At 51.1% G+C, this 11,752-nt stretch overlaps 4 protein-coding genes across 4 annotated transcripts; 2 read left to right on the top strand and 2 right to left on the bottom strand.

Annotated features, from left to right (window-relative positions):
• Positions 1 to 988: 988 nt before the first annotated feature.
• BO70DRAFT_430923 (glycoside hydrolase) lies at positions 989 to 2,788 on the bottom strand (the record flags this gene model as incomplete). Its single annotated transcript, XM_025548193.1, has 8 exons — positions 989 to 1,198; positions 1,270 to 1,546; positions 1,591 to 1,799; positions 1,857 to 2,047; positions 2,110 to 2,388; positions 2,441 to 2,497; positions 2,583 to 2,662; positions 2,712 to 2,788. 8 exons carry the CDS (start codon positions 2,786 to 2,788, stop codon positions 989 to 991), a joined length of 1,380 nt encoding a protein of 459 aa, XP_025397443.1.
• A 1,005-nt stretch (positions 2,789 to 3,793) lies between these two features.
• On the top strand, positions 3,794 to 5,059 carry BO70DRAFT_295965 (D-alanine--D-alanine ligase family protein; the record flags this gene model as incomplete). Its single annotated transcript, XM_025539524.1, has 4 exons — positions 3,794 to 4,153; positions 4,237 to 4,605; positions 4,669 to 4,857; positions 4,907 to 5,059. The coding sequence occupies 4 exons, from the start codon at positions 3,794 to 3,796 to the stop codon at positions 5,057 to 5,059; spliced, it is 1,071 nt and encodes a 356-aa protein (XP_025397442.1).
• A 153-nt stretch (positions 5,060 to 5,212) lies between these two features.
• Positions 5,213 to 5,816, bottom strand: BO70DRAFT_97925 (uncharacterized protein). Its single transcript, XM_025548901.1, has 2 exons — positions 5,525 to 5,816; positions 5,213 to 5,370 (listed from the first exon to the last, which is right to left on the bottom strand). Exons 1-2 carry the CDS (start codon positions 5,749 to 5,751, stop codon positions 5,334 to 5,336), a joined length of 264 nt encoding a protein of 87 aa, XP_025397441.1. The 5' UTR covers positions 5,752 to 5,816; the 3' UTR covers positions 5,213 to 5,333.
• A 2,457-nt stretch (positions 5,817 to 8,273) lies between these two features.
• Positions 8,274 to 9,609, top strand: aspf34 (cell wall protein PhiA). The gene is made up of 2 exons (XM_025543708.1): positions 8,274 to 8,873; positions 8,978 to 9,609. Exons 1-2 carry the CDS (start codon positions 8,564 to 8,566, stop codon positions 9,229 to 9,231), a joined length of 564 nt encoding a protein of 187 aa, XP_025397440.1. The 5' UTR covers positions 8,274 to 8,563; the 3' UTR covers positions 9,232 to 9,609.
• The last annotated feature ends 2,143 nt before the right edge of the window (positions 9,610 to 11,752 follow it).

Genomic DNA, 11,752 nt, shown 5'->3' with positions numbered 1-11,752 from the left:
TGTTCATCCTCCCTTGGGAATCCCCCACGCGATTATTTGGTAGACAGGTAGGTAGGCCGGGCATCACGAGGTAAGAATAGCGGCCCTCTCAGGGCTTCGGAAGGGTGACACGGGATATCCGAGGGGTAAACGGTGGCCTATGAGATCATGGTTGGAATTAATCGTGGCCTTGACCCTCCGAAGGCTTGGGACCCACGTTGAATCGGTCTCCCCCGCGTCGGATGTCTCCGCATTCTGCAGAGACAGAGCGGTTCAGATTCGGAACTGCCGGTGGAGATGGGGCAGGAATACCCGGCATGGCAGGACGGTGTGAACCTTGAGTCGCTTAGCAACCAATAGAATTGGTCTTGGTCTTGGTGGTGGTGGTCAACTTGGTCCTCTTGGACTCTTAGACCAGACCATCTTGTAGTCGGCAACAGGCGTCATCATTTGTGCCTGATTTTCGTTCTTCGCATTGCTGAAAGCAAGGGATGCAACAGAAAGGAATCAGAATGGAGAAGCAGAGACAGCTGGAAGAGAGCGTCTGGTCCGTCAAGACCAGAGTGTTGTGTGATGACGGGGACGAAGAGGGAGATTCAGCCGCGGGTCGAAGGCGGGGCCCCGCACTGTTGACTCAGCTGAGCCCACAGAGCGGGAAAACAAGCGGTTCGAAACCCGAGTTGTTCTTGCGACAAACTACTGCTCTACAAGAGGCTTGTGCACCAGAAAGCCGGGAGCTGACTGCCATCCAGGGCTTGAGCCATTCATACATGCACATGCATACATACACATGCATACATACACATGCGCATGCACGGTCCTACATCCATACCCAAGTATCCCCACGCTAATCCAAGACTCTCAGTCCCACAAAATCCTGCCCATAAGACTGGAGCCCGCCCTCTCCTCCCACGTTCCCAATCACCACCTCGTTCGACCCCTCCTTCCAAACATCCGTCAGCAGTCCCAAGGTCGCCGTATCCCACCACCCCAGCCCCGGTCCGAACAACTACATATGCCTTCCGCTCAACGGGACCTCGAGTCTCACCGGATCCTCGCTATTCACCGTGACCGTTAGATTCCGGGAGTTTGAGCCCCAGCCCCAGGAGGACTCAAACGCGACGTCGTTTTTGATGTAGTCGATGGCGAGATATTTGCTTCCGCTGGAGGTGGCGGAGATGGTCGCTTTGGCGGAGCCGCTGGGACTGATGTGCCCGATCTTCGTCCGACCGGTTGGCAGTATCCCGTTCCGCATGTCTCTCGGGTGGAAGAGCCTTGCAGGGTGAAAACCGTGCTGGGGTAGTATGTTCCATTTGGGGCTGTCACTTGGATACTGCTGATTGATAGGGAGGAGTCGATGGTGATGGTGTTGGAGCCGGCGGTGAGGGGGGTGGTCGTTGAGGCCTGGGTCGCAGAGAAGGGGACTTTTGGGGATGTCGTAGTGTTGCTGGCGCTGGATTCGACCGTGATTATCGTTGTGGAGGATACGGACTCTGCGAAGTAGACGGTGAGAGCGTATTTGTCACTCGTAGTGATGGCGTAGATCGGTTCGAAGGTTGTGGTTGTCCTGGCTCTGTCAATGGTTGGTCTGGTCACGAGTGATGCACTTACCCAGATGGGGATCCAAAGATGGCAGTCGAGTATATTCCAGACGCAGTGGTGTTCTGCAACTCAAGAATCCCTGTGCCGTGGCCGGCTACGGTGGCTGTGTATGAGGTGCGCACGTCTTGCCCCGTACTGTCGTCCCAGATGTTGTTGAGGCTACTCGCACACTGGAGTCCGATGTCCGGTAGATCCAAGGTAAGCTCTCTACTCTTGTTCTGCTAGTTGATCAGTGCTGCCACTGTCCGACCGTCTGATAGCGGCCCACTCCACACTTCGTATGCTTCTTCAGTCCAGCGTTTGCGGAGGCTCGCGCTTTCGCCCAGAGAATCCTGGTTGAATGAAATGACATCTGTCTGCTTGGGAATATCCAGGGATGCGTCGTTGATCGAGGTCAGTTCGTCCTTCAGGGCCGCACCGATGATGAGCGGGCTTTTGAGAATTGCCCAGAGCGAGAAGTGTGTTCCTCTTCGGGCAGGTTGAAGATCCCATTCCCAACTTCCAGCATGTCAGGATCGGGCCATTGACCCTGCCCTGCGAAGTCTGCCTGTGGAGCAGCCTGATCTATAATTCGGAAGATAGTCCGCCAGTCGAGGATGATGTCGTTGCCGATGCGCCGGGAGTTACCAATGGACGGAGCCCACTGCGCGGGGAAGCTGATTCCCCATTCGCAGATCTGGAAAAGGATGGTCCGGTTCTGTTGAAGCAGGGCATCTGACATGTTTGCGTACCGGGGCTCCGGAGAGGTACTGGGTGCGTAGTTGACGTCGGGATAATTACTGGCGGCGTCGGAGTAGCAGTTATCATCTACATATACTAATTGACGCATTCATGGGGCTGTGAGTGAGCGGAGCCATACATTTCAGAGAGTCGATATTCCATGATGCAAATGTTTGTGCATCCTGTGCTTCGTGGTCTGATGTCTCGTTAGCATTCGGGCTTGAGTTGACTATGAAGAAGTCATACACAAACCGCGTATCGATATCATAGTGGGGATAGACCTAGATCAACCAAGGCTTTGGCGTTTGAGTAGACAATGCTTTCATTTGGAGAACATGAGTAGTGGTTATATGTATTCCACCTGGAAAGTCGCATTAGTCACCTATATCAACAAGATGCTTGCCGCTTACCCCATCTGTGGTGTCGAAGCCGCATCATTCTGCAACGGTGGATGGATAAAGGCACTGGCAGCCACACTGCCCAGCATGGCAAAAAGACTTGCTTGAGAAAGCCTTGCCTCGGTTGACTCTGCAGAATCGTCGGCAATTGAGCTTTTTCCAAGTGCGGGGTGCGTCTGTAGACTTATATTGCTCCATTGAACCGACGTCCTTGGTCGAAAGGTGTTGACATACCCAGAGCCATCCTATTTAACCGGAGCATGGCACCACATTTATTTCTTGATGTGAAAGCTTTTGGGATGCCCCCTCGTCAATCGAAATCCCGCCCCGGAATCAGATACAGGCCAATTCTCAAGCCTTTCCAGCCCGCACGCAGTAGGTGACTTGAGCCAGCAAAGTGCTAGGCACTCTGGGGAGCCCAGTACTAGGTCAACTCTGACCTTACAAACAAGGGATCGTGGAGCCTTACCAGAATCCTGATGCAATGACCTGTGCGTTAGAAATAGTATCAAAAATTGGTTTCGTGATGTTGTGGTCAATATGTCCTTATTCCGGATTAAATTTGTATCACAGCATGTATCGCAAGCAACGCCTCCCCTTTTTTATATCCATATTCATGATGCAACGACGCAGCGCTGAGCTCATTATGAATGATTTGCCGATGGTACCAATGTGCCTTCTATTTGTCGAAAAAGCAATTTGCTGATCTCGCCACTCCTAAAAAATGCGGACTTGAACTATATCAATAGACGCAAATAGTCCGCTCAGCTATCCTGTTGCCTACGTATCACCTGCAGGGTAGATCAGTGGAATGCCCAATGTTATGGATGAAAACTTCAGCTCATATGAGCTCCCGAGAAACACCAAATCGACTGCCATCTGGACATTGACTTGCTAGTAAGAAAGGGGTGAAATGTTATGACCTCTCCCAGTAACTCCGCTCCATCTCCGCGTAATTGCTTCTCCAAAAGCCCCGCACACAATACCCAGATAGGAAGTGATGACGCCAGTCAATATGCAAGCAAATGCCGCAAAGTCGCTGTTAAGAATGCGGACACGCCCCAGGTTTTTGGCTTTCGCAGGCATCAGAAATCATGACCGGACAGCGCCTCAAAATCGCTCTGATCTACGAGCTTCGCTCGGCCTATAAAGCGCTTGGATACAGCGATGCCGACTGTTCCAGGCTTGAGGTCGGAGAAGCAGCCGATGACATTACTGCAGTTCTGGAAAACCTGGGTCATGAAGTTGTGCGCATCCCGGATATTCACTCTCTTGTTAAGAGACTTGCATCTGGTGAGGGAGATACGTGGGACCTAGCTTTTAATACCACCGAGGGTCTCCATGGATCAGCGAGAGAAGGCCAGGTCCCGGCATTGCTGGAAGCGTACCGGATTCCATTCACGTTTTCCGACGCAGCCACGATGGCGTTGTGTTTGGATAAAGGCAGGACGAAGGTGAGTTTATTTTCCGGCAGAGCATTTGGTGTCAACTCCGTGCGCCACTATTGTCAAAGTAGCGATCATACTGACACGTTCAGATGGTGCTCGAGCATTTCAACGTCCCAACTGCTCCGTTCGTTGTGATTCATTTCGACGAATCAAGCGGCCAGCTTGAGCTGTCGCTCGAAGAGATTCATTCCATGATTAGCAAATCCCAACACTCTGAAACAATCCTAAATCAATACCCCTTGTTTGCAAAGCCTCTCGCCGAGGGCTCCTCCAAAGGGATTGTGGCTACCAACAAGATCAAAGGTCCGGAAGACCTCTGTCGCGTAATCAATTCCCTCCGCGCCTCCAGCCCCTCATCCCTTGGAGTTCTTATTGAGACCTATCTTCCTGGGAGAGAATTCACGGTTGGTATTCTAGGCACCGGAAAGGATGCTTGGGTGGTTGGTGTTGACGAGATCGTCTGGCAAAGGAAGGAATCTGTTTCGAACGGGAAATGCGAGCTGGTTGAATTCACGACCGAGAAATCAAAGTCTTCCGACGACTGGAATGGCGAGGCTGATGAAGTGATGGTCAGTCGAGAGGACCCGGAAGCTGAGCTTGCGTGTCAGACAGCGCTTCAAGCATGGACTGCCTTGCGCTGTCGCGATGGAGGGCGCGTCGATATCCGAATGGATGGCTCGTCTGGATCCTTCGTCGCTAATGTCATGGAGGTATGTGAATTGCGTACCATGTCTCCAGACTGTAGCTCACCAATAGCAGATAAACCCCCTTGCTGGACTTCTTCCCCACTGGTCGCAGTTGCCCATGATAGCGGAGCATAACAACGTGTCATTCGACGAGCTTATTGGGGGGATGCTGCAGAGTGCATTGAAGAGGAGAAGGAGCGGGGTGTCTGCGCGAAATCAAGGATAGGAGGTTCGCGTCGTATAGATCTAGATGATTCCAGTGATTAGCGTTATCGTTGTAACACTATTTGACAAGTCTTCATTTCTCTGGGGATTTCAAAGGCACTTGTTTTGTGGACCTAACTAGAAGTTTGAGGTATTGGGTTGAGGCTTGAGAGGTGTAGGTTGTGAAGGCGAACCCCCCGGCTTCTTGTCTCTTTCTTCCTCCCACTCCCCATTTAACCCACGTTGACAAATGTTTCTTCATCAATTCTATCCACGTGTTGCGGACTTATTCCAGCTCAAATGAGAAGATTCTTCATGTCAGATTCAGCAGTTCTGGAGGAGACATTTTTCGTCAGCGCTTTTTTATTAATTGGCCAAGGCGAGTGCATTCTTCACGATTTGAAGGCAAGACAGTAGAAAGAACCTGCTATCCACCATCTGATGTGATTCAAGCGACGATGACTCAAGCTGACATTGACTGACTGACTCTTTGTGAGTAGAGAGTACGCGACCATCCAACGAGCCACTTGAGCCTCGAGATTCCACACGATCAAATCCTTCCATTCTCACTTCGGGTACCCCCGAGTAGCAAACCACACAGGTACAACAAACTCGGCATATTCTCGCTCGAAAGCACAGAGGGCGGAAAGCAGTATGCCACATTCGGATAAAAAGAAGACACAATGACGGCATTCCTATACAGACAGATCGCATGGAGCGCCCAGCTGGAGAGCTGTCCAGGCCGCCATCGCTACAGTGGAGCTGTTATGTAATGCGGATTCATCGGCAGTGGATTCAATGCGAGCTTCCGAAGACCAACGGCAAGGAATATAATGGCAGGTGGTTTTATAACCAGGCTATTCAGTCTTCTGAGCCTGAAAATTGCGGAAATAATAACTGTGTAGTAGTCGAATGGGTTTCGCTGTCTGAAACGCACTGAAAATCGAAGAAACTACGGCATGCAACTGGAAGATATGTAGGTGCGTGAAGCTTCGGATATATATATATCAACTACCTACACGGGTCTGACTTGGCAAGAAGTGATATGCATCTATTGGAACATATAATTACAGCACTTCGGGTTTCTCAGGTGTTTTTTGAATTATATGACATCTCATAATTTGGGATTCAGCAAACCTTACAACTAATCCACTCGGGAAGCAACGATTTGAGGCATGGAATGCAATATTGGTCAGTTGCCCGCTCAACGCTGTCTACAGTGGATGCCAAAAGCCTCCGACGTGAAAACGTCCTGCATCTCGCCCCATGATGATAAAAGGATGTAGATTACACTGGTAGTAAGCCGGCATTCCTTGCGAGAAACTTCAAAAACGATTTCTTCGTCAAAAGTATGCATGCTCTACGCTGACAACTGGTTGCGGGTTAGATTCTCTTCAGTCTACTTGTGTCTCGACCTGGTCAGTCCAAGTCCATATGATTCAAACCGATAGATAGAGGCAGTATATATGCCACACTCATCAACATTATACGAGCGTCATATAAAAAATGGTCAAACTGATGAACCCTTATGGTCACTGAAGTACGTGGCACTTAAACACGAGACCATGCGACAAGGACTGATTCTTTATCCGGGCATACTCCAAGGCTTCACCGACATTGTGGTCGGATAAAACTGACACTACGCTGTGACCTTTCACTCCGCTCCATTATCCAGCCGGGATAATTCAACCATCATCAGTCTGAAGTTATGGCTTAAGGACATGCGAGCCTCGTGTGATCATGATACGGGACCCAAAAGTTGCGACTAATATTTAGATATCCTCGAAGATTTCACAATCAGGGGGATGGCCAGGTTACTATCTGGCTACGCATCCCCGTGCCTGTTGCCTTCGTCCCCACACATACTCATGCGCACGATGCCACGACATGAGACATTGACGGTGATGTCTTATACAGATTCTACTCGGAAGCCAGAGCCCCGTCCCGACCGGCCTTAGGGCTATGTTTGACCAGCGAAAGCTCGCAGTAGGCGGCGGAGGCATGAGCAAATGGAATAGTGTGTTAAGTGACCGGCTCCAGGTCCAGTGGGCCTGGAAACACTAGGCTACACTAAATCCTTCCGAATTCCGTCGATCAGGAGTCCTTTTGAAACCCATTTTTGGATCTGTTCTGATGGTGTCTAAAATACTGAGATATATATGATCTCATAGCATAATGTCTCAGTTCATCACCACCGGAAGTGTCTCTTGACTTGTTTACCCGTCCCAGGCTGGTTAGCAGTCAGAGTTATACGGCAAGTGGAATCTACAAAGCATACCCGAAGAATGCAGAGTTCTGCTTGTCCTCGAACAATGTTCCCTCCCAGCTGAATCTTCCTGCCCAGGCCAATTTAGATTATTTGACGCACACGGTCAATGGAGGAATAAGAATAGAACAGAGCAATATAATCGATGCCTTGAATCTTGAACGGCCTTCAACTGCCAAGACACCAACGAAGAGACAAGGAAGAATGGAACCATGCTATGCCCATTTCATCATACAATGGGGTATCGGTGGGGAACGTCCCGCGGTTTCTTCAACAGGAGATTCCCCGGGAATGCACCGGAACAACAACTACCCAACGGGGCAATGTCCAAGCCACGATGATCGCCTCACCCTCCCTAGCCACCATGTTCCTCGCACAATCAATCGGGGGGGGGGAGGCGCAGTCAACCCTGAACCAGGATCACCCAGCAATTAACTCCTGGATCCCTCAGCAGAATTTGCAGACGAGGCGGCATCCTTCGGCCCTCCCATGCATCCCGTTCCGCCGCTCCCCGTAAGATCGCCATCTAGCTAGTTAAACGGCAATAAAGACGGTTTCACGACCAGCTAGTCGACCACTAGCAGCGTCCTTCCGGCGCAAAAGCCGTGAAACTTTCCCATCCTGGTTAAATGGGCAGTGTCACCCGCGGCCCGTTAGCCTAGAGATCGGAGCCCAACCACTATCACCGCGCGCCGGCCGAATGAGACAATGTCTGTAGTGTGGGGCGCCTTCAGCCGTTCGATTCCCATCCTGATCCAGGCAGCACTCTGGAAGGAACCCGCAAATTACCGGATTTCGCATCGCCAATTCTCCGTGTCTTGCCAGGGGCGCCCACATGCGGGGACGCGCTGCCAATCAGGGCGGCGGTTGGCCCGCCCCGCCGGGTTAAATTTAGCCTTGCAGCGGACCCTGATTTTGAGTCTAATCTTAGCCCCTGCCCTTCCCCTCACGCGATGACAGCATTCTATTCGAACAATCCTTGGCCTTCAGGTTTGAGACATGGACATGGACATGGACAACGGACATGGGGCATGGGACATGGGATAGACCATCGATCCGGTGGCTAATCCCACCCGCCTAGTGACAGCGATCATCCCAATTCCCACCCCGAGAAAAGATATAAAAGGCCGCCGGTCACCACTGCAATACCCTCCTCCTCATCAACAAACATCTCATTCACTTACTACAATCCTCTCCTATCTAATCTCTACCACAACCACTCGTTCAATCGAAAAACAAAACCACACACCCTCTTTCAAAATGCAGTTCAAGAACCTCATCCTCGCCGCCTCGGCCGCCGTCACCGCCAGCGCCCTCCCGGCCGCCAACACCACCAGCACCACCGGCGAGTCCACCTTCGGGGTGATTGCCATCCACTCGACCAGCGCCGTGCAGTACGCCGCCTTCGCCGCCGCCAAGAGCAGCCTCTTCGCCGGTCTGGCGCACCCCAACGCCACCTGCGCCCGTCCCGCCGAGCAGTCCGCCACCTTCTACATCAACGATGGCGCTCTCTTCCTCTACGACGAGTCCGCTACTCCCCAGGAGATCTTCGTTGACGCTTCCGGCATGGGTACGCCTTCCTCCTTTTCCCCAACCTTCCCGAAGCTTTCCTCGATCACCCTCTCGCTTCATTCACACCCCCGAACACGAAAGCTAACCATCATTGTAATCCAGGCCAGGGCGTGATCGGCTACACCACCGGCGCGCAGTCCGCTCCCGGCGAGCGCAAGGGCTGGGCCATCGACGCCAACGACCACCTGCAGTTCGGCGGCAAGGATCTGATTGCCTGCCCTAACAGCATCGACGGTGCCTGGAGCATCTGGGCCGATGCCGGCTACGCCAACCCCGGCTACAACTCTGACTGTGTGGGTATTGCGGCCCGGGTGGAGAAGACTAGCAACCCCAACGGCTGTGTTTACACTCAGTAGATTGGTTTGGTGGATTGTTGGGCTGATAGCGTTGGACTCGTGGAGGTTGAAGACGGGGTCAGGCTTTAGTTGGTTGGAGAGGTGAATTGTAATTAGAACTTAATACTACGCTCATTTTGCCTGGTTTTGGGTATTTTGTAATTTGGTGATGGATCCTCTGAAGGGAGTGTGATGTAGGCTGATGGTACTATCTGCTTGACGGTCTGGTTCTGGTCTCGGTTGTGGATATATAACACCTGAATAGATCGCGTATCAGAGGTCCTGATGATGGCATATTTAGTTTCCTCTCCCTGGCAAGTATTCAATGTGTTGGCAAGTTGGTTGACCCCAAACTCACAAAAGCTCATTCGGAGGACAAACCCTCTCAAGCCAGGATGAAAGTGGGAAACTGAGGTTTCTCCGCTGCCCACTTCTTCAAAGACTAAATACAAGCCAAACGCGCCTGCTGATGCACTTTTCCGTCTTACACACAATGAAATTCATATTCACCTGCAAAGAAGCAGGCCTACGATCAGTAGCGGGTCCCACATCATATGACCCTAATATTTCCAGTCCACGGATGTATGGATCAGCGTCCGAGATGGACCAGGCAAGCACGTCGAACATAGCATAGCACCTGTGGTCTGATCAAAATCATTCCTTGGCTGACTGGTCAAACATATCGCGATTGTGTCACCTGCTTGGTTCAGAAGCTCAATGTATTCGGAATATTCGGAACCAGGGCGTCCCATTGTCGCTCGGAGTTGGAGCGATTGGGTATACACAAAGATGGAACCGACTGGAGCAGACAATTGAAGATCGGCGGGGAACCTTGCCTGTTCATCTTCCGCCATCATGATTCCATGTGGTGTACCTTGTGCTTCATTGAGGATATCTCTCAGCAAGGGCCATCTCTTGTATATGATGGTGTCATGCAGCTTCCAAGTGACTTTGGCTTCCAATGCCCCCGGGAGCTTCTTTGAGAAACGTCCTTCTTTCCAGGCTAGTACCACACGCAGTCGAAGCAAATTTTAATGAATAAGCAGTCTGCCTATATATTCATCCACCTCGGATCGTTCACGCGAGGGATTAATAAACGTCAACGCTTTCGGTCCACCATCGGTAGGTGGAGCTGCAACAATTGCCAACAGCGCAATTGCACCGATATCACCTTCGTCAGGAACGAAGATCGGAGCTTTTCTGGATATCCACGACCAAGACGGGAACACATCCTCTGGACCTGGACTTCGAGCCTCAAAGTCCTCATCCCACGTGCTCTCTGGAGTCTGCAATCTCCGTGCTCGCCACATAAGTGCGGGATGGAATACTCTCAATGGGAGCCCGTAATAGTGCTTTGAGCCGTATACAGAGTGGAGAGTTCCTGTAAACGCACGCAATATGTCACATTCGCAGGATAGGTCTCTTCCGGTAACCTCCTCTACCAGCTCCGGGTAGTAGGATAGAGATAACTGGGCCTTCTCGTCGCTTAGTGGGTTGATTCCAGATTTTTCCCGATTCTTGTATCTTATTGATACCTCGTTGCTGACCTTTGATGTTCCATGGCATTCATAAAAAGCGCCCGCATCCAAGAATCCCAGGAGCCTGGGCGAAAGCATTGCCTCCTGAAATGTCCAGGCTCGAGTAGAGCATTTTGACTCAAAAACGGCTTCACGGTATGACTCACGTTCACCAATCAAGTATGCTTGATGCATTTTACCTGCCCAGTTCGCTTTCGCTCGTCTGTTCCAGGAAGGCCATACTCAGCGTCGCTGCCAGCAAGTGCAACCAATGTTACGTATGAATGCTCGTATGTCTCCCATTGTGTTGAGATGAAGTTCTTCTTGCTTTGATCCTCATCCTGCAATGTACAGAGCCGGTCGTCCCAGAGATAGCGTATCCGCAAGTTTCGGCACACAGACATTGCGTCTTTGATGGTGGGTGGTAAGCGAGTGTCGCCGTCCAGAAAGCCTTCCATACCTAGTGCACGGATGTTTCCCAATGTTGCTTTGAAGGAAGAATCCGACTGTCCTCATACATAACTCAGAGCGGCATATCTGCAATCTGGAGGCGCAAGCACCACACATCTCCGCTCGGTGTCGACCCTGAATCCATTCAATTTCAGCTGATTCGGATTGTGACCACTTGTTGTATGGTCTGTGTTGGTGTCGCAATTCTTCAGCCAAGCGGAAACTGTCTCCCAGTTCACTAGCTCTTGAGGCCTTGGTATAGAGACAAGATGCTTGCCAGAAAGTGAATCCAGGGTCCCATAAGATGTTTTCCCTATGGAACATGTACTGGATAAGAATGGAAGATAAAGCCCATTGAAAGAAGTTGTTTAGTGGTGGACTTCCAACTGACGTTTGTCCCCAATATTCAAATAAACCTTCAGGGAGCACTCTATGCCTGATATTTCGACCATGTATTGCAGAATCGATTCCACTGAGAGCATCACAATTGTATCAGGTTGGGGGTCCTCCAAGGCTCCGGTCTGAATTGCCATTTCCTTAAATGTCCGACAGCTCTCACAGTAGACCGAGCGGAG

This window comes from Aspergillus heteromorphus, assembly GCF_003184545.1.
Source record: "Aspergillus heteromorphus CBS 117.55 chromosome Unknown BO70scaffold_21, whole genome shotgun sequence".
In the NCBI taxonomy this organism is placed as follows: domain Eukaryota; kingdom Fungi; phylum Ascomycota; class Eurotiomycetes; order Eurotiales; family Aspergillaceae; genus Aspergillus; species Aspergillus heteromorphus.
The sequence above is the reverse complement of the archived record's forward strand: the minus strand, read 5'-3'. Positions and strand labels throughout refer to the sequence as shown.